The following is a 19,759-nucleotide window of genomic DNA, read 5'->3' on the forward strand; positions in this document are numbered from 1 at the left end:
AAAAAAACTAGCCACTATAAAAAGGGTTTTTTGTTTTTTTTTTTAAGATTTTATTTATTTATGACAGAGAGGGAAATCAAGTAGGCAGAGAGGCAGGCAGAGAGAGGGGGAAGCAGGCTCCCTGCTGAGCAGAGACCCTGATGCGGGGCTTGATCCCAGGACCCGGGATCATGACCTGAGCCGAAGGCAGAGGCTTTAACCCACTGAGCCACCCAGGCGCCCCTAAAAAGGGTTTTTTAAATTGGAAATACTTTTTGTTCCAACTTGGGAACGGAGGAACATATCTTTCTTCTTCTTCAACCCTGTAAACGGGAAAAGGAGTTACCCTTACCACCTGTTGCACAACTTGAACTCTCAAATCTCCTCATGGTCCCAGCAAAATTAACAAATTACCATTTTCTTGTGCTTAACTCCCCCCACCTCCCATCTTTCTAATCTCAGAGAGGGTAGGGGTTGGGAATGGGCTGCAGAACAAAAAAAGAAAAAAAGAAAAAGGAAAAGGATGAGGTCCTCACAGTAGTGCTATTCCTGCGGAAATGAGGCACAGATACCACAGCACTAAGTTTTATTAGGGATTTCATTAAGGTTAAACCTCTAGAGATGAGGGATCAGTTCAGGGGCACAAAGCTGATGAAGCCACCTCAGATCTCATAATGAACCACTGGCTCAGGCTCTTTGGTGGGATCGCCACCTCGTTCCAGGTACAGATTATTGTAAGGATACTGCTTTGGCCCCTAAGGAAAAAACACAGGTCAGCAAGATGGCATACATCCCAGCCAATACTCCACTCTGAGTTAACAATCACACATGGTAAATGGGTACAAGGTAGCCTTTGGTTGGACCCAGCTGGGCTGAAACAGCAGGAATTGCACTCCTCTTCCCTAATCAGCCTAAGGCAGAGAGAAAGCCCAGATTGTAAGAGAAGTGGTGCCTACACTGTGTGCGCGTGCGCAAGAGTGTGTGTGTGTGTGTGTGTGTGTGTTTGTGTGTGTGTGAGAGAGAGAAAAGGAGAGAGAAAAGGAGGGAGGGAGGGAGGGTAAGTGCTTTCTAAATGAGATGATGCATCCATCCATCCCACTCTCTCCTGGGGTCGAGACAGACTCAATCTCCTTTAAGTCACTCAGCCTCTAATGGTTCCACCACTAAAGTGGCCCAGCAAATGAGGCGTGCAGGAGCAGCGGTGGGGGAATGCACAGAGGAGACACGGCTGGGACGTGCTTTAGGGGCTGCTGGCTTTACCAACAAACAGCTGTCAGAGAACACAGCTTAAGGGGAGGAGAAAAGGGTGATGTGCTTACAGAACTGAAAAAGAGAAAAGCCACACTGTGTTTCTTGCTCTCCTGAAGTGAAGTTAGTGCCCACACCAGCCCTATGTGCACTCTCCAGCCTGGAGCCCCTGGGGTTTGGTAGGAAGGCTCGTGTCAGTGCACACCAACATGCCAGCTACCATCAGGACACTGATGATCTCTGCAGAGGTAGCACTGAGCAGCCAACTGAAAACACGACAGTCTTCCTGCTTTCAGTTCCTTCCTGTACCATCTACCCTGTAGACGACTCCCAGATTAATCATCTTAAAATCCTAACCTTCATCAATCCTAACAGTCATTTCTGTTCAAAAACTCAATATAGTTCCTTTCTGCTTAGAGGCAGACCCAGTCATCACTGGATCCCCAACCCCCAGCACAATCTGTATCTGGTATATAGTTGGTCTTCATAAATACTTGAATGAATGTCTTACTATACCACTGAGTCCAAATCCCTAACTTCACAGTCAAAGCATCCCAACCTAAATGACCAACTCACCTCACAATATTTTTTTTAACATGGCAATTTCCACATCTAATTTCCCAGAACATGAAAATTACCTGGGAACTTGTTAAATACTGATGCTAGAACCCCACCATGGAGCTACTGAACCAGGAATCTGACTTTTTAGCAGCTCTCTAGGTAACCAATATAACTAGTTATCTAGGAATATTGTATGCCCCTATTCCATTCCAGCTAACTAACTCTCCTTCTCCTTCCTTCATTCTATTTTCTCTTGCTCCAAGTGTTCCCTCCAGCTTCTGCCCACCATCCAAAGTCTATACATATTTTTAGTATCTAGCATGATCCTTCTTTTCAACAGGACCACACACCCCTTAATACACAGGTTCACTACATACATAAAACTGCCACCACATTCTTGTTATCTCCATTCAAATGTTGCTCATTGTGTCATTTATCTATATCTTCTTCTTATCCAAATCAAACTTCCTTAAAGCTAGACAATATATTTTCCACGTCCTTTACGTTCTCCAGGATAAAACTATCTGTGCTCGTAGTAAACCAACTGCTTCCATACCCTGTAGGACTTAGAGTCCTTCATACCTCCAGCAAAGAATAAGGTTTCAGCTCCAGATTCCTTGACTCTACCTTGAAAGATCACTTGCCAAAATAGAATTGGTAAGTAAAGTTCCCAAATGGCAACTCTAGAAGACTAGTTGACTTATACATTCTCATTTCTCATCTAGTCCTAAACTGTTTCTTCTCACTCAGACTGACCCAAGAAGTAGGCATGGAGCAGTGCTCTGAGACTTGTTGCCAGGTCAATGGGTGAGGCCTTCTACAGGCCTTAACAGGAAGCCAAGCGTGGTATTGGCTGGATCCCTACTCCAGAGACTTCATTCCCTCAGGAAACAGCACTAAGTAAATGTACCTACCAGAGCACTTCTCAGATACTCACCACAGGCTGGTAGGTGGGGTAAGTCTCCCCAACCCAAAACATGAACACCATGAAGGCCACGAAGCCGAAGAGTTGCTTACACATGACATTCCAGGAAACAGGTGTGGGGGATGTGTCCACACGGTTCCTGATATACATGTCAAGGTCCCAGTGTATCTGAGGCAGAGAAACAGTTCAATGTCAAATTCTGCTCTTCCTGCAAAAAGGTGATCAGAGCCTGATACAAGGTTCGATAAAGGCACTCTACTGCCCCAGGGCAATATTCTGTAAATCAAGTGTGAGCTACTCTACTATAGAGGTCTAGGTGCTGGCTTAAGCCTAGGTTCTGCTGACCAAAGACTGCATGGCAGTTCATAATTTTCAAAGTACAGAGCTCTGATTATTTACAGAAGTCTCATCCCATGAACCATACATGGAACCTCAGACCGTGGATCACTGGATCTTGCTTTCTTAGGCATAAAACCTTAATGCTTAGATGGCAAAATGCCATTTAAGCTAAAGAAAGAATCCTCATGAAGATATTAGGGAAAAGGAAGAAAGATCAAATGAGATACGCATCTCTTACCGGTTCACCCCAGTTTAACCTCAGGTCTGAGTGGTCCCAGTTATACCACGGATCCCTCTCCTGCTGTGAGCGGTCAGGGAGCTTTGGGTAGTCGCCATACCTGAGAGACAGAAAAACTTCTGGAAGGGGCTTTGAGTGGCATCACTCAGGCAATTCAAAGTACTCTCATGTTAAGAGATGAGCAACCAAGTGTCAGATAACTGCCTCACCTAAGGACAAAGAAACCCACTTTCAAATTAAGATCTCAATTTATAGTCACTAAGTACAGAACTAATTGCAGAAGTCCAAAGTGTAAGTAAAAGATCCTGTCAAACAAACATTGTAACATGCATGCTTTTCTTACCTTCTTTCAACAACAGTCATGCAATGTTATAATCTTAGAGCTGGAAGGGAATTTAGCAATCAATCACTTAGATTCCCTCATTAGACAGAAAATGAAACTGAAGTTTAGTTTGAACCCAAGGTCACCCAGCTAATTGGTATACAAACAAAAGGGGTTCAGATTAGGAAAGCATTCTCTTCATAGCAAATGTGCTCCCCAACCACCAAGTTAACATACATCTCCATGTCTCAAACACTTCATGGGACTTCCTGATAAGCTGAGTTTTCCCAACAAATCCAGTTTCAACTTTTATAGACTGCTACCAAGGCTACTATTGTCCACAACAAAGAGACATAGGAAATGATGACAACTAGTCATGTGTCACAGAAAATGATTGGAAAACAAGAAGAATAGGAGCTGTTAAAACCACTACTGAAAGAGTGATGCTAGGAAAGAAAATGAGGGTGACCGTAATCACTTCAGATAATTAACCGCAGGGATGTTATGTAAGGGGGGAGTAGGGATGGATAACATCAACTGGAGTAGGGAAGTTGGCTATTTAATCTGCTTGACAGTTACTTCAACTCCACAGCCCTAACAGCAAAGAAATTTTTTTAAAAGAAAGATATACACAGGAACACAGAGTATCCTAGCTACAAATAAGGCTCTCAAGACCGGAGTCCAGCTCCAGCGTGATCACGTGCCTGGATGACAGCACCTGAGCCCAGCAGATGCTCAATCTAAATGAAACCTCGCACTCCGGTTGAAGCCAAGGAAAGTTCCTGCTATTCAGGGGTCCTCAAGGGAGCTATTAAAATCCCGGCTTCCTCATTTGAGGAAACAGCCTGAGCCAAGGAGAAAATTGAAGTCCTCTAGGCTGCAGCTGCTCACCCATCACCTCCCACCTCCCTCCACCGAGAAAGGCATCCACACCATTGACTCTGAGGGGTCACGAGAAGGTTCAGGGAAAATGGTCAGATTCGAGCCACCCATCCCAGCTGGCAATCTCGCATCACTACCCAGCTGCGAGCAAACTCTGCATCTCACCCCATGCCATCATCTGGGTATGGTTCGTAGTCTTCTACCCGCATATTATATTTCTTGGCGGCAGCGGCCCGTTCTTCCGGGGTTTTGGGATAGGGTCCCGGGAGCATGTCCTTCGTAATGTGCGAAGCTAGAGAGCAGTAAAGGGCGGGTCAGGAAAGACCCTGTCCTTCCTGCCACCCCGAAGGCTTTAAGCTGCGGTGGCTGCGGCGGCCTGGGCTTCAAAGGACCAGTAAGATTCTTGACCCCCCTTTCTGGGTATACTAACTCCATCCACCTCCGCCCCCTCGCCGGACACGGCCACCGCAGTACCCGCGATACCCGCCCCCCCAACGCTCGACACACCAAACCTCAGGCACCCCCACATTCAACCCTCGCCCGTTCTCACGGACCTGTCCGTGCACCCAAGGGCACCACGGTCCGGGTTGCCCTTTGCAGCCATCGGACTCCCAGGACCCGCGCTCTGGCCGCCGCCATCTTCACCTTCCTCTCAGTTGACCCTGCACATGCGCAAAGGCCTTAGCACGGCGGCTGAGCCGGGCCAAACGCGACAAGGGAAGCCGGTAGCGAAGGAAAGTCTTTGGGCTCCCATAAGGGCGGGGCTTAAATCGTTTTGGTGAGCCGCAGGGAAGATGAGAGGCTGGGTAGAGGCAGAGAGGGAAAGTGGAAAGGAGAGAAAATCAAACAGATCACTACTTTGACATTTCATATTGTTGTATCCCTTTCTCCGTCAGCTGACTTAGACACTTCCAAGGATAATGGGGACACAGAACAGGAGCATCTCTGGTGGACAGCTAACTTACCTCCCGCAGGTGCAGTACAAATCAAACAAGCCTGTATTACATTCTTTGACTGCTTGTCTGTTTCCTCTCCTTCACTGGCAGTTCCTCCTTTCATCCCCAAACATGATCATTCTTCAGATTCAGCCCCTGATCTTTCTTGCTCTTGTTTTGCAAATTGGTTGATCTCCTTCACGTAGAGGAATGATGCAACACACAAATCGCCCCAAATTCTCTTCTGCGTTTTTACTACATATTTATATTTGAATGCCCCAGTCACCTCAACCCAACAAATGTAAAACCAATCCTAGCATCTAAAGCAGCTCTTCCCAGACTGGCGAAAGCCTCAGATTGGTTAGGACTTGTAAAGATTTCAAGCTGGACCACAGTTAACAAAACTAGCTTAAAGAAGAATGGGGGATATTATCAGGTTTACATATGAATATATTTTCATTTTTACATAAAGAGCGTTTGCATAATTTACACAATATAAATGTACACATATTTCCAGCGACTTTTAGGGTGATGGCTGTTTTGGTGCAGAATCCATTATTTCAGACATTCTCAAATATGTATTAGACCAATAAAAATTATATATACCACTTGGCATATAAATTTGGAGGAAGGGATGCCTGGGTGGCTCAGTCAGTTAACCTGCTGCCTTCAGCTTGGATCATGATCCCAGGATCCTGGGATCAAGTCCCACATCAGGCTCCTTGCTCAGTGGGGAGTCTGCTTCTCTCTCTGCCTCTCCCTGCCCCTCTGCCTGCATCTGCTCTCTCCCTCTCTCTGACAAATAAATAAATAAATAAATAAAATCTTAAAAAACAAGCAAACAAAAATACCCCAAGTTATCACCAAGATCTTTAAAAAAAAAATTTGGAGGAAGACTACCTCACAGCAACTTGCCCTCTTGTAAATAAGCATCACTAGTTCATGTTCAAAATAATTGTACAATATCTGCATCAGTCAATAGCAAGTCCTGATCTAATTTGGATTAAGAAACAGTGTTGGCCTGATTTACTTACTATTATCAATATATAATTCACATACCATAAAAATCATCACTTTAAAGTGTACAATAAGGTGATTTTTAGCATATTTACAAAGTTGTGTTAATTATCTCCACTAATTTTAAATAGTTTTCACTACCCCTGAAAGAACCCCCATCCCTATTAGTGTATTTCCCTTACCCCTAGACCCTGGCAATCACTAATCTACTTTCTGTATGGATTTGCCTATTCTGGACACTTCATATAAACAGTTTCATACAATATGTAATCTTTTGTGTCCAACTTACTTCTCTTAGCATAATATTTTTAAGGTTTGTCCCTGTTGAAGCATGTGTCAGTTACAACTTTCTGTTCATACACTCATCAGTTGATAGACATTAGTTATTTCCACTTTGGGGCTATCATAAATAATGTTGCTGTGAACATTCTTATACAACTTTTTGTGTGGATGTATGTTTTCAATTCTCTTCAGTATATTGCTAGCAGTAGAATAGCTGGATCAAGAAAGAAAGAAAGAGAGAGAGAGAGAAAGAAAAGAGGAGAAAGGGAGGAAGAAAAAAAGAGAAAGGAAAGGAAAGATAGAGAAAGAAAGAAAAGAAAAAAGGAGGAAGAGAAAGAATTGCTGGATCATAGGATAACTCTGTGTTTAACTTCCTGCAGAACTGTAAAACTTTTTCAAAGAAGCTGCACCATTTTACATTCCCACCAGCAGCGTACGAGCTTTCCAATTTTTCTGCATTCTAGTGGCTGTGAGTGGTATCTCATTGTGGTTTTGATTTGCATTACTCTGATGAATAAAGATGTTGAGCCTCTTTTCATGTGCTTATTGACCATGGTATCTTCTTTGGAGAATTCTCTACTCAAGTCTTTCATCTGAATTGGTTTGACTTTCTATTGCTTACATGTAAGAATTCTTTGTATAGTCAAGATACAAGTCACTTATCAGCTATATACTTTGTAAATATTTTCTCCCATTCTATGGATTATATCTCTTGTCTAGGCCTTCAGAGCAACCTTTCCCCAACATCTCTCGATCTGACAATTGCTTTTCCTTCTGATTTCTTAGGTAGGTCAAGAGTTTGCTTCTCTCCCCATCCACGACTGTACAGGTTAATGCCCTGCTAAACTGGCCTCCTTCTCTGCTTCTTGTGTAGAGCTGGGCACACTGACGCAGCAATAATACTTGGTGTATTGGTTAACCAGGTGATCAGTGCGTCTAACCTCTGCGCCCCAAGACTTCACGGGCGGAGCTTAGGGTGTAAAGCTGTAGGTCACCATTAGGAGGCGCTCCCCCACGCCCCGGTTCCGCGTTCTTTGTGTCTCTGGACCGCTCTCGAGAGCGTCCATCTCTATGGTTTCCGTTGTGTTTTGTCCGGAATAGGCGGAGCTTCCGGTTCCGGTGGGGCCGGTTGCAGCGACGGAGATGGCGGCGGCGGCGACGGCGACGGAGGCTGTGTCCTCCGGCTCTGGAGAACCCCGAGAAGAGGCCGAAGCTCCGGGCCTCGCCTGGGATGAGTCCCAGCTGCGTAGTTATAGCTTTCCGACCCGGCCTATCCCCCGTCTGAGTCAGAGCGACCCCCGGGCCGAGGAGCTTATCGAGAATGAGGTAGGAGGCGGGGCCCGGTCTGAAGGGGTGGGGGGGAAGGGACCAGGTTGAGAGGAGAGGTCAAAGGCGAATGATGATACAAATGGGGGACTGTCAGGGCTGTGGATAGGGCCTAAGGGAGGGTGTAGAGGGAGACGAGGAGAAATGGAACTTAAAGGAGTTTGTGCTTGTTCGCAGGAGAAAGTATTCAGAAGTAGGGAAGTGGTTGGGGTCATGGGACGAGAATCCACCAGCTTCTTGGGATGACTTCATTTGTTTTTTTCACTTGTTGATTTCACTTAGGAGCCTGTGGTGCTGACAGACACAAATCTTGTGTATCCTGCTCTGAAATGGGACCTCGAATACCTGCAGGAGAACATTGGCAACGGAGACTTCTCTGTGTACAGTGCCAGCACCCACAAGTTCTTGTACTATGATGAGAAGAAGATGGCCAATTTCCAGAACTTTAAGCCCAGGTCCAACAGAGAGGAAATGAAATTTCATGAGTTTGTTGAGAAACTGCAGGATATACAGCAGCAAGGAGGGGAAGAGAGGTAAGTTCCCAGACTGTGGCTTCCCATTGACTCTAGGGCATCCTTTTTCCTGTCTTGTAATTGTTTGAGCATATGGAGGAGTTGGGTGAGTTCGCTAGTTTGAGAGATGAGAGAATGATTAGACTTGAATTGTCACTCTGTCATTCTTTGTTGAATGTCCCTTCACTTCACAAAGTGACAGTCACAGTTGCCTAGAAGAGTTAAGTAGGTAAGTAAAACGAGAGACGTTGTCGGGATGAAAACGACAATGAAGCTGAAAGCATGTGCCATGTTCAGAGTGAGAAGTCATTACTTGACTCTTGTTTCCAGTTAGGAGTGCAGTCCCTGGGTTGCCAGATATTCTCATTTTTCAAGAGAAGCCAGAAATTAGGATTTTTTGTTTTTAAGATTTTATTTATTTATTTGACAGACAGAGATCACAAGTAGGCAGGGAGACAGAGAGAGGGGAGGAAGCAGGCTCTCCGCGAAGCAGAGAGCCTGATTCGGGGCTTGATCCCAGAACCCTGGGATCATGACCTGAGCCGAAGGCAGAGGCTTTAATCCACTGAGCCACCCAGGCACCCCAGAAATTAGGATTTTTATTTAAAATTTTTTTGACCTCGGCAGCTAACTCAAATTTAAGAAAGCTGCGGGGTGCCTAACAAAACTAGCTGTCATTGAATTTAGCCTGAGATTGCCAGTTTGCACCCTGTGTCCTAAAATATCAGGCTGGCTGGGGACAATTAAAGCTAAAAAATTTTTATAGATTGTTGTGATTCTTGACTGAAGGGTGTCAGGGTCCCCTAGATTAGGGGAGATCAGATTCAGTTGATACGGAGTTGCACATTATACTAGAGATGGCAAACACAAGACACACTCAGAAGTGACTCTTCTTCTGTGCTTTCATCTTTATATGCGAGGCCAGCCTCCTCGGTAGGTCCCAGACAGCATTCAGTTCCGCACTGTAACATTGCTTCTGGGGAATTGCTTTCACTGAGTACTTCATGGTGAATGACCATCTCCATCTCACACTTGGTGCCCAACCCTGGGCTTCCTTTAGTCTCCTGCCTCAGTTCTTTTCCTGACTCTGTTAGCAGCCTATGGCTGCATGAATGGATTTGAAATATCTTTTTTGTGTTTGTATGTCTTTCTGACACTTAGCGGTTATCATAGTGCTAGAACTTTGACCAAAAAGAGTTTCCAGGGTTAAGGCTGTAATTGATCAGTTCTTTACGTCTTACAAAGACTAGTGTAAGTCATCTTCTGCTTAAGTTTCCTCAAATTTAACATAGCTTGTACATGTGTATGTGCACACATCCACCCATCCCCAGGGTTGAGAGAGAGGGGTTGATTTAAATGGTGCTGGTGGAGTGTAATTCCATTCATGAACATTTGTGTTGCAAGGAGCAACTGAGTCCTGGTTCCTCAGTCACTTCAAGTTTCTTACCTCCTGTAGGGAGAGCAGTTTGCCTTACTAAGTACAAGTTATGAGTGTAGTTTTTATGAGTAATTCAAGGAAAATTTTTTCCTATGCATGAGTTTTGCCTGACCAGCTTACTTTACCACCGACCAATTCCACTTTGGAATTGTACGGGTTGTTACGATTCAAGGAGTTCTATAATTTCTCTTTGAGCTCTTTTGACCATTTACTGTTCTGATGTAATAGGAGTTGTTTGGATTTATGTTTGGTGAGTGTTCTGCCTCTTTCAAAGTTACTTGACAAAATTTTTGTATGATATATTTTATAATTTCTGAAGAAAGGTTGCATTTGAGTCTTTAGAGTTCTTTGTCCCCCAAAGGTAGCTAGTGTTTACAACTTACTAAGATTTATAGTTAATATTGCCTTAAACATTCTGATTGTAGGCACTGAGATACTTTTGAGCCATTTGAAGTAACATTCTTGGGACTAGAACAGGGCTGCTTTTGTGTTTTGTCTTCATGTTTGCCCTTTTATTGATGTCGCTTGTGGGACTTGAGAACATGTCTGGGTTTTTAAGTAATTTCTGATGTTCCTCCATGATTGGGTCTACAGAAAGCCTGATGAGTCTTTCAGCTGTAGAAGTCTGCTACAGAGAGGTGGCTGAATTGGTTAAGATAAACTAGGTTTCAAGCCAGAGGCAGTGACTTGAAACAACAAAGGTTTATAACAGCAACGACAGTCGGGCTACATGTCCATCCATGTCCATCGTAGGTCACATGGAGGCTCTGCTCTTACATCATTTTCCCTATTTTGGGACCCAGTAGCTACTATCTGAAATCTTGCAGTTGATTAGCAGAGGGAGAGAGATGTGGTAGGGAGTACTGCTTCTTCAAAGTACAGTTTGGAAGCAACATAAGTCATATTTGTGGACATATCATTGGTTAAAGCAAGTTGAATAAGCAAGCTTGGCTTTAAGGGGATATAGGAGAATTAACTCTCCCACAGAGAGGGAACTAGATCTTGGTGAACAGTAATACGATCTATCATAAAGGCCATTGAGGGCCAAAGAGGATGTCTGAGGCTCTGAGGGTTTCTAGAGAAAGGCTGAATAATCATTTTAGACTCTGAACAGGTGTTGAGGAATCTGAAATTGTATGAAAGTTCCGTGTGTATGTACATTTTTATGGAAACGTTCCTTGGATTCTTAGATTTATGCTGTGACCCAGAAAAGGTTAAGAATAATTTCTTTTAGGGGCACCTGCCTGGCTCAGTTGGTAGAGCATGCAACTCTTGATCTTGGTCTAGATCTTGATCAAGATCTTGATCTAGATCTTCAGACCTCACATTTGGTATAGAGTTTATGTTTAAAAAAAAAAAGGAATCTTTTCTTTAAAATAGCAAGTTTGGTGTTGAACAGAGCTCAGAGGACAGGCAAGGATTCAGTTCTGTGAGACTCTGTCTTGGTTGACACTGGCATGGCTGCAGCTGGTCTCTGTGGGAGGTGCTGGTGTGGATTTGGATTTCCAGATGTGGGGAGGCCATGCCAAGGAACTGTGTATGTGCATTAATGGGATTTTATTCTCGGGAAACATAGGTTGTATCTGCAGCAAACACTCAATGACACCGTGGGCAGGAAGATCGTCATGGACTTCTTGGGTTTTAACTGGAACTGGATTAATAAGCAACAGGGAAAGCGTGGCTGGGGACAACTGACATCCAACCTACTGCTCATTGGCATGGAAGGTAAGAAATCTTTCAGAAAGCAGCATAGCTTGGAGTCATACAAACCTGATTTCCAGGCTTGTCTTCACTCATTTGCTTTATGACTCTGAACAAGTCATCTAACTTTTTAAAATCTCAGTCCTCTCTTCTGTGAAAGGAATATCTTATAAATCACTATGAAGATTAAAGAGGTAATGTATGTAAAATGATTAAGCTAGTTTCCCGCACTTTAAAAAGAAAATTAGTTCTCTTTTCCTTTCCTCAGTTGCTGCATGAGCGTGTATACTCAGGTATGAGGGGTCTTCCTGAAATACTGTTCTTATCTATTGGATCTGCTTGTATTCAGAAGATTTTTTATTCCAGTAGAAGAGGAAAGCTTACCTTTTCGGTATAAATTGAACCTTATCTTTTGAATGTTAATATATTTATGGAGTTAAATTCAAAAGATATAAATAGGTGTGTAATGATAAATCTCTCTTCCACTCCTATTTCCCAGCCTCCTGATAACCCTCCCTGAAGGTACCACATGTTAGTTGCTTGCGTATACTGCTAGAGGATTTTATGTATACACAAGCAAATATGTGAGTATGTTCATTCTTTTTTCAACAGAATGAGAGGAGAGGCCTTTGAACTCCAAAGGAACAAGAGGCTTCCAGTACAAAAGAAGGAGAGCTGCTTACTGGCCAGGGTCATTGTCTCCTTCTTGTTTTTATTTCTGGCACTAGCCCAGGGCCAGGCCCATGATAGGTATCTAATAAATGGTGAATAAATTGGATTAAACAAGGAAGCAGAGTAGGTATTTGTTGTCATTCACCACTGGGTTCTGAAGTCTCTCCTTTGTTCTTTCTTCAGTTTGGGACCCTTTGCTGCCAGTATTAATAAAGATTTCTAGCAGTGCAGCTTATGGATTGCACCTCTAACCTGTCCCTTTGAAACCAGCTCTTGATTAACCTGCCAGGAGCTAGTTCTGACCTACTTAGCTATAAGTTTTTCTTTTGCCTTCCTGTCCTTTGGTAGCGTGCACTGAAGCGAATCCCTCAGGTAGAGATGAGAGAGCAGATCTCCTCTGAAGATGTGCATGAACTCTGAGCATTTACGAAAGCTGCTGTCTTGGCCCACTCAGGTGGACCAGGGAATGTTTTCTGAACTCCGTGCCCTGCACAGGGCCCTCAGCTCTCAGGGATTGTGCAAAGGATAAACAACAGATAAGGTCCCAGTTACAAAGAGTAGATGGAGCAAACATACACTAGTGCAGAACTAATTCAAGTTGGCATTTAAAATAATTCGCCTTACTCAAATTATACAGCATTTCAGGAATCCGATATGCTCTCCTCATGCCCCCACGACAATTAACAGCCTCCGTGTTGCTCTAAGAAGTATTGCATCCCACAGATGTGTTGAAGTGAGAACAAATGTTGAGAATCTTTGAGCTCCAGAAGAGCTACTCAAAGCAAATACATATTCATACAACTTCAAGTGACCGATTAACTCCATCAAAGATGGTCACGCATGCATTATTTTTTTTTTTTAAGATTTTATTTATTTACTTGACAGACAGAGATCACAGGCAGAGAGGCAGGCAGAGAGAGAGGAGGAAGCAGGCTCCCCGCTGAGCAGAGAGCCCGATGCGGGGCTCGATCCCAGGACCCTGGGATCATGACCCGAGCCGAAGGCAGAGGCTTAACCCACTGAGCCACCCAGGTGCCCCTCACGCATGCATTATTGATACCAGTCACTTCAGTTGTTTGTTACTCCTGTTTTATTACCCTTTGATTCTTGCCATAGTCAAGACGCGTACAAGTATGCACGGTGTATTACTTTGCCAGACTTGTGAATATCATCTCGATGTGCTGCTTTTTCCAGGAGGGGCAGAAGCATCATTTATGAAAGTTTGCTTTGCTCTGATTGATGGTGAACCCTTAGCTAGCAATGGTTTCTGAATAACTTATTGCCCACTGAAAGTGTAACAGTTTGCTGAGAGTTTTAATTGCAGTCGCCCCGATTGTGCATGAAGTTTTGATTAGGAACCCTTAGCTGAGAGGGCAGGCTGGGTTTCTCTCCAGCATTGGGCTTTGTATTCTAGCCTCTGCAGTCAAGCCACTGCTCTGAATAAGAAAATGTCTTTCCTCCTACAGGAAATGTGACACCTGCTCACTATGATGAGCAGCAGAACTTCTTTGCTCAGATAAAAGGCTACAAGCGATGCATTTTATTCCCTCCGGATCAGTTTGAGTGCCTGTACCCATATCCTGTTCATCACCCATGTGACAGACAGAGCCAGGTGAGCTTGTGTGGTCTGAGGAGGGTGTAGTACTCCTTTGGGATCCAAGGTTGGCATGTCTTTCCCCTTCCCTGTGGATAAACTCAGGATAATTTCACAGTGTAGCTCACATATTCCAGGCCCTTGTGGTGGTCCTCCTTAGATGTTCATAAGGATAAACAGTTCTGTTGAGTTAATTCTGGAGGGCAGACCCCATCACTGATGCTAGTGGACTCTGGTCACCCTGTTTGAATGTGTATGTCTCAATTGGATTTAATAATTGCTTTCTGTTGTCATGGATGCTGCTACTTTTTGATAAGGAGAAGGGTGAACAGAATTGTCATATGTCATATACTGTCTTTCCTGGATCTAAAAGAAGTATGTGGTTGACTTTATGGCCAACCAGGGAGGGCCTCTCCTTTCTTGAGAGAACTGCCTAGCCACTTCATGTAGGAGTTTTTGCTGACAGGAATATGTGTGTGGGAGAAAGTTTCAGAAGATTCGGTTGAAGGGTGCATCCTCATTTCTCATGTCTGCAGGCCATGACTAGGTTTTCTGACCTGTGAGCTGTGATGATTGGTTTCTGACCTCAGCAGTACTGAGGCCCAGTATTCTTTATCACTTAATCCTCAAGCCTAGCTTGTCTTATACCCTTCTCTGAGAGAGAGTGTGTATGTTTAACGTGTGTGTGGTATCTTCTACCAGATATAAATTCTAAACATCTTTTATTCTTAAAGCCATCTTTTTGTCACTACCAAACTAGCACATCACAGTTTATATTAATAAAGATTTGGCCATTGACTGATTTTTTTTTTCTTTCTCTTGAACCTCTCAGGTGGACTTTGACAATCCTGACTACGAGAGGTTCCCCAATTTCCAGAACGTGGTTGGTTATGAAACAGTGGTTGGCCCTGGTGATGTTCTTTACATCCCAATGTACTGGTGAGGAGGGGATTAGGACTGGGGGCTTTTTGGGAGCTTTCTTTCCCATTCCCCGGAAAGCTGTATTTGTGTCCCTTCCAAGTTGTGGCAGGATTGGTTTTACGTGATCTACAGAAAGGTCGGCATATCCAGATGTGACCATACTGAACATGGGAGAAATGACAACCCAGTCTGTAGGACAAGATGACAATTCCTCAGGTCCAAAGAGATCCCAGAGGCTTGAGGCTGAAGAAACTGTTCTTGGCTCTTCTGTATTTGGAGACTGAGCTGAACACCCACTGCCTCTGGTCCCGGGGTGTGTTTGGCAGGATAAATGTAAAGATAATGTCCTTGTCATTTGCTGTAGCCAGACTTCACCTAGTTTTCTATCTCTCTCTAAGGAATATTGGTGGCAAACAGGAGCATGTTTATTTTCTTGCAGGTGGCATCACATAGAGTCATTACTAAATGGGGGGATTACCATCACTGTGAACTTCTGGTATAAGGTGAATATGGGTTTTTTTTTCCTCCCTAGATGGAATTGGGGTGAGGTAGGTGTAATAATTTGGGGGCAGGGTGGGGAGGTTGGCTCTCTCTGAAAGTGATTCCCAGGTCTTTGGAGAGATGAAGAGGGGTGGGATTGAGCTGAGTTTCTTAGAAGGGGTAAAGGCACTAGAATGGTAGGTTACACTGAAGCCTGCTGCTAAAGGCATTTCCTGAGCTGCTGCTTCCTTTGCAGGGGGCCCCCACCCCTAAGAGAATTGAATATCCTCTCAAAGCCCATCAGAAAGTGGCCATAATGAGAAACATTGAGAAGATGCTTGGAGAGGCCTTGGGGAACCCACAAGAGGTATGTGGCTGCCCCAAGGTGGCACTCCTGTGGCCCAGTGGGCAGAGTGACCAGGGAAAGTCAGGATTGATGTCACATTCTCCATAGCTCTGTTTCAGTATCCAGTGTCCTTTCTCTCCATAGAGGTTATGGGCGTGTTCAGAAAATCTTTGTTTTCTGGTGAGAGCTGGGCTTGACTGGTGGATCAGTTATAATCTGTTCCATGCTAGTGGTAATGTTCCCCATGGGGCTTGTGTGCCAGCTGGGTACCCCTGGGGGGATTCTTCTGGAATGGGAAGCGAGCGGTAAAGCATCTCCTCACGCTCTCTCAGCTGTGCCAAGGCTGCTATAGGTAATGTTGAGACCTGCTTCCCACACAGGTGTGCCAGTGGCCCACTGGGGACCCAAGGGAGGTATTTGTAATGCTCTTGCCTTCTTCCCGTGGATAGCCTCAGCATCCAGAGATACCTGTGGGATTGGAAAGTGGCACCAGCCCCAATTGTGGGTGACCATTTCAGGATACAGAGGCATTTAACCTTCTTAAATCTCATTTGAAACATGCAGGCACTCTTGGGTTTTGGGGGATTATTGGCTTCTCTGACCTTATGTTGGTTTGGTGCTATTTATAGGCTATTGTTAGAGGGAAGGTAATATACAAGAGGGACCCAGATGAGAGGGCCATGTCTGGAATATTTTCCAGGAAGAGAGTAGGTTAGTGTGTTTACAAGATTGAACAAAAGCCTTGTCCCTGCCCTTGGTTGGACATAGAATGCCTCCAGACACACCACGTCTGGCTCCAGGGCCAGGGGACAGGCAGTTCTGACTGGCTCCTCATGTCTCTTCACAGGTGGGGCCCTTGTTGAACACAATGATCAAGGGTCGATACAACTAGCCTGCCAGGAGTCGAGGCCTCCTGCCAGGTGACTGCTAGCCCGTCCACACCGCTTCATTGATGAGGACAGGAGACTCCAAGCGCTAGTATTGCACGCTGCACTTAATGGACTGGACTCCTGCCATGGCCCTGGAGGCAGGTGTTTGGGGCAAGGCAGGGTGGTTGGCGCTCCACTCCCATTTGGAGGGACTTCTTGCCCTTGCCTCTGTGCCCCAGCATCTTCCCTCTCTGCCCCCACTAAGGCCTGCATTCAGTGTGTGGAGTCCCAGCTTCTGGTTGTCATCACGTCTGTGTGCGTCAGTCTGTCACCCTCGGGATGTGTGTGCGTGTGTGTGCATGCACACGCACATGTGTATCTGTTCCTTGCTTTCTCCTTCTGAGTCAGGATGCCACTGCTGGCTCTTGGGCATGTCTCCTGCAGCCTCAGTGCCTCAGCCTGAGAGAGAGGAGGTGGTCTCGGATGCCCACTGTATCTGGGCTGTGGGGCCAGAGCACTCCTGACCACCAGGTCAATCTGCCTCCTTCCAGTTTTCACAGTCAGGCTCTAGGCTGGGTGGGAATGGTTACTGGGACTCTTCATGGGAAGAGTGAGAGGGGGACTTGCCTTTGAGAGCCTAGGTAGCCTTCCTATGAGAGAATCAGAGTTCCAACTTGGGACCTTTCAGCTCAAGCCATACATAGAAAAAACCCTCGGGACATGAGAGCCAAGGATTATGCCTAAGTTCCAAATTGCAGACATATACAGCTTCTCTCTTTTCAGCGCCAGCTCTGGCTCCCTGTGCTGAGTACCAGGGGAGTTCTCTTAGTAGTGGCTTCTCTAGGTTCTAGGGGTATGAGCCTCTGTGCAGGTGTGTGTGTGATATGTGTGCACACTCATGTGCATCTGTGTCTGCGTCCACACTGGCCTGCCTCTTGGCTTACTCAGTTTCTCCACTGCTTACCCTTGTCCAGTGGGACACACACCCCAGGGAAGTACTGCCTGGCCTAGCCTAAAGCTTTTAAACTCAATTTTAGCCATCGGACACTGGTCAGGTTTCACTGCAACCTACCTGAGGCTGAGTGGTGAGAGCCTCCAGGGCCTGTGACCCTCCCTGCCCCGGCCACGTCCTCCACTCCTGGCCAAGTAAATGAAATGGGGTCAAGCTTAGGCAGCCAGCTTGCCACCTGTCATCCACCTCAGGGCAAGGACAAAAATACAGCCTTGCCTCTTAAAGCCAGCGCCTCTGCCAGACCCCTCTGTAATGTTCCACAAACACCCTTGAAAGTCAGGGCAGCTGATGATGGAGCACAGAAGTGGAATTTCTTTTCCTGTTCATTGTTACTTGTGGGAACCCCTCTCAGGGCTGCAGCTTGGAGCTGGGTACTGCACAACCCAGAGGGCCATCGGTCACATGATTCCGTGGAACTGGGGCCGCTGGAATTGGGCAGTATGGTGGCCCTGTAGTCCTGTGTCTTCTCACCTCCACTCCCATCTTCATGCCCCTTCTTTCTGGAAGGAAAGAGGAGTTGGAAAACTCGGGGGTTTTTTTTTGTTTGTTTCGTTTTATTTTTTGCCAAAGGTTTACTGTCAGCTTCTGAGCTGTGGCTCTAACCTCCAAAGCTCAGTTTACAGTTACAGTTACAGCGCACTGATGGACTGAGAGGATGTATGTGTGTGCATGTGTGCACCTGTTTGGGTATTGGGGTAGGGGTGTTTATTTTTAGTACCCCATTCTGGGGTTCTCTGATGCAGCGTGGGTGTGCAAACACGGTACCTTCTCAAGTGTAGTTCTTTCAAATATAGCCAATGCTGGAAAATGTGATTGCAGTGATTTCCATCCCTCCATCTCTTGGGAAAGAGGAGTGCAGCAAAGAAAACAAGGCAGACAGAGGATAAACTTCAACCCAAGCAAACTTTGAAAGATAGCAGATTATTTTTGTTCTCCTTGGGAGGTCTGCTGTGCCCCTGGCTCAGCCCTCAGGGATGTGGGCGATGTGCAGCAGGGAGGCATGTGGCCCTCCGCTGCTCCTAGCTGGGCGCTGTGCTGGCACAGATCTGACCTAAGGCGACCGGGGGTGGGGGAAGGGTCCTTTACAGGATTGGTGCTGACCCTTGGGTAATACAGTAGTGACCCTGATTATTAGACACTCAGTTTCTGCCTAGTGTTCTCATTTTTGTTCCTCACTATCCTGCAAGGTAGGTATTTCCATTTCACGGCTAAAGAAACGGCCTCAGAGGGGTTTCAGTGATGAGTGGCAATCAGGATTTGAACCTAGTGTTAATTTGACTGCAGAGCCCCTGCTGCTCCCTTTCCACCAAACACTTGTTTCTCCTACCTTGCTGCCTACCTTGTCCTACAGGCTGTCCTCAGATCTCACCACACTGGGCAGTGCCCAAGAGGGTGCACAGGCTACAGCTCAGGGTAAAAGCTCTTTGGGGCTCCAGCTAAAGACCTCTTGTGAAAACTGTCGGGAAGCCTTGTTCTGAGTTAAGACTGCTGGAAGGAGTTGTGGGGAAACAGTTCTAGATCCCAGTGCATTATTTGTCCTTTAATAGGTACCCTAACTTCTCCCAGCTTGCTTTTGCACCTTTGATTGAAGATCCAGTTCTAGATAATAACTAAGAACATTGATTCGTGTTCTCCTGCGTCCCTTTCCCCCAAGGAAGAGAGCTAGTCTCCTCCCTTCCCTTAGGGCTGTTAGGGCTTTTTAGGCTCAGATTCTACTTGCGGCTAAGGAAACATACCTGCTCTGTTGCTTACTCCTCTGCTGACCAGCAGTGTGCAGGCAACACTCCAAGGGAAGGTGGGGCTTTGGACCTGAATAGAGGTCAGCCATATTACAGGCTCCCATTTTTACATCAGCAGGTATATGGGAAACTGTTCTTTTGTGAAGTCAAATATTTGTTGGGGAGTTGGAGTTCAGGGGAAGAAGGAAGGGCTGTTCTGGGCATCAGTTGAGCAGATGCCCAGGATGCCTGGGGGAGACCAGCTTCCCCTACAAATCAGAGCTCTAAATTACAAGGTTTTTACCAACGCGAACAGTTGGGGGAAGTCGTCTGCTCTCATTTGCGTAATGGTTTCTGTCACTGGTGATTAGACACAGGATGAAGGAAAAGAAATTTGACAATTAGGAATGAGCGATCATTAATCTGAATCTGTTAGGAGACA

General features: G+C 45.5%; 2 protein-coding genes across 2 annotated transcripts; one reads left to right on the forward strand and one right to left on the reverse strand.

The window, feature by feature from the left end:
- Positions 1 to 548: 548 nt before the first annotated feature.
- Positions 549 to 5,206, reverse strand: NDUFB8 (NADH:ubiquinone oxidoreductase subunit B8). The gene is made up of 5 exons (XM_046027239.1): positions 5,049 to 5,206; positions 4,660 to 4,786; positions 3,291 to 3,390; positions 2,726 to 2,881; positions 549 to 734 (listed from the first exon to the last, which is right to left on the reverse strand). Exons 1-5 carry the CDS (start codon positions 5,131 to 5,133, stop codon positions 642 to 644), a joined length of 561 nt encoding a protein of 186 aa, XP_045883195.1. The 5' UTR covers positions 5,134 to 5,206; the 3' UTR covers positions 549 to 641.
- A 177-nt stretch (positions 5,207 to 5,383) lies between these two features.
- Positions 5,384 to 18,409, forward strand: HIF1AN (hypoxia inducible factor 1 subunit alpha inhibitor). Its single transcript, XM_046027238.1, has 9 exons — positions 5,384 to 5,468; positions 7,830 to 8,054; positions 8,337 to 8,587; positions 11,581 to 11,729; positions 13,844 to 13,989; positions 14,804 to 14,910; positions 15,332 to 15,395; positions 15,629 to 15,739; positions 16,566 to 18,409. The coding sequence occupies exons 1-9, from the start codon at positions 5,415 to 5,417 to the stop codon at positions 16,608 to 16,610; spliced, it is 1,152 nt and encodes a 383-aa protein (XP_045883194.1). The 5' UTR covers positions 5,384 to 5,414; the 3' UTR covers positions 16,611 to 18,409.
- Positions 18,410 to 19,759: the final 1,350 nt, after the last annotated feature.

This window comes from Meles meles, chromosome 13, assembly GCF_922984935.1.
Source record: "Meles meles chromosome 13, mMelMel3.1 paternal haplotype, whole genome shotgun sequence".
NCBI classification, from domain to species: Eukaryota; Metazoa; Chordata; class Mammalia; order Carnivora; family Mustelidae; genus Meles; species Meles meles.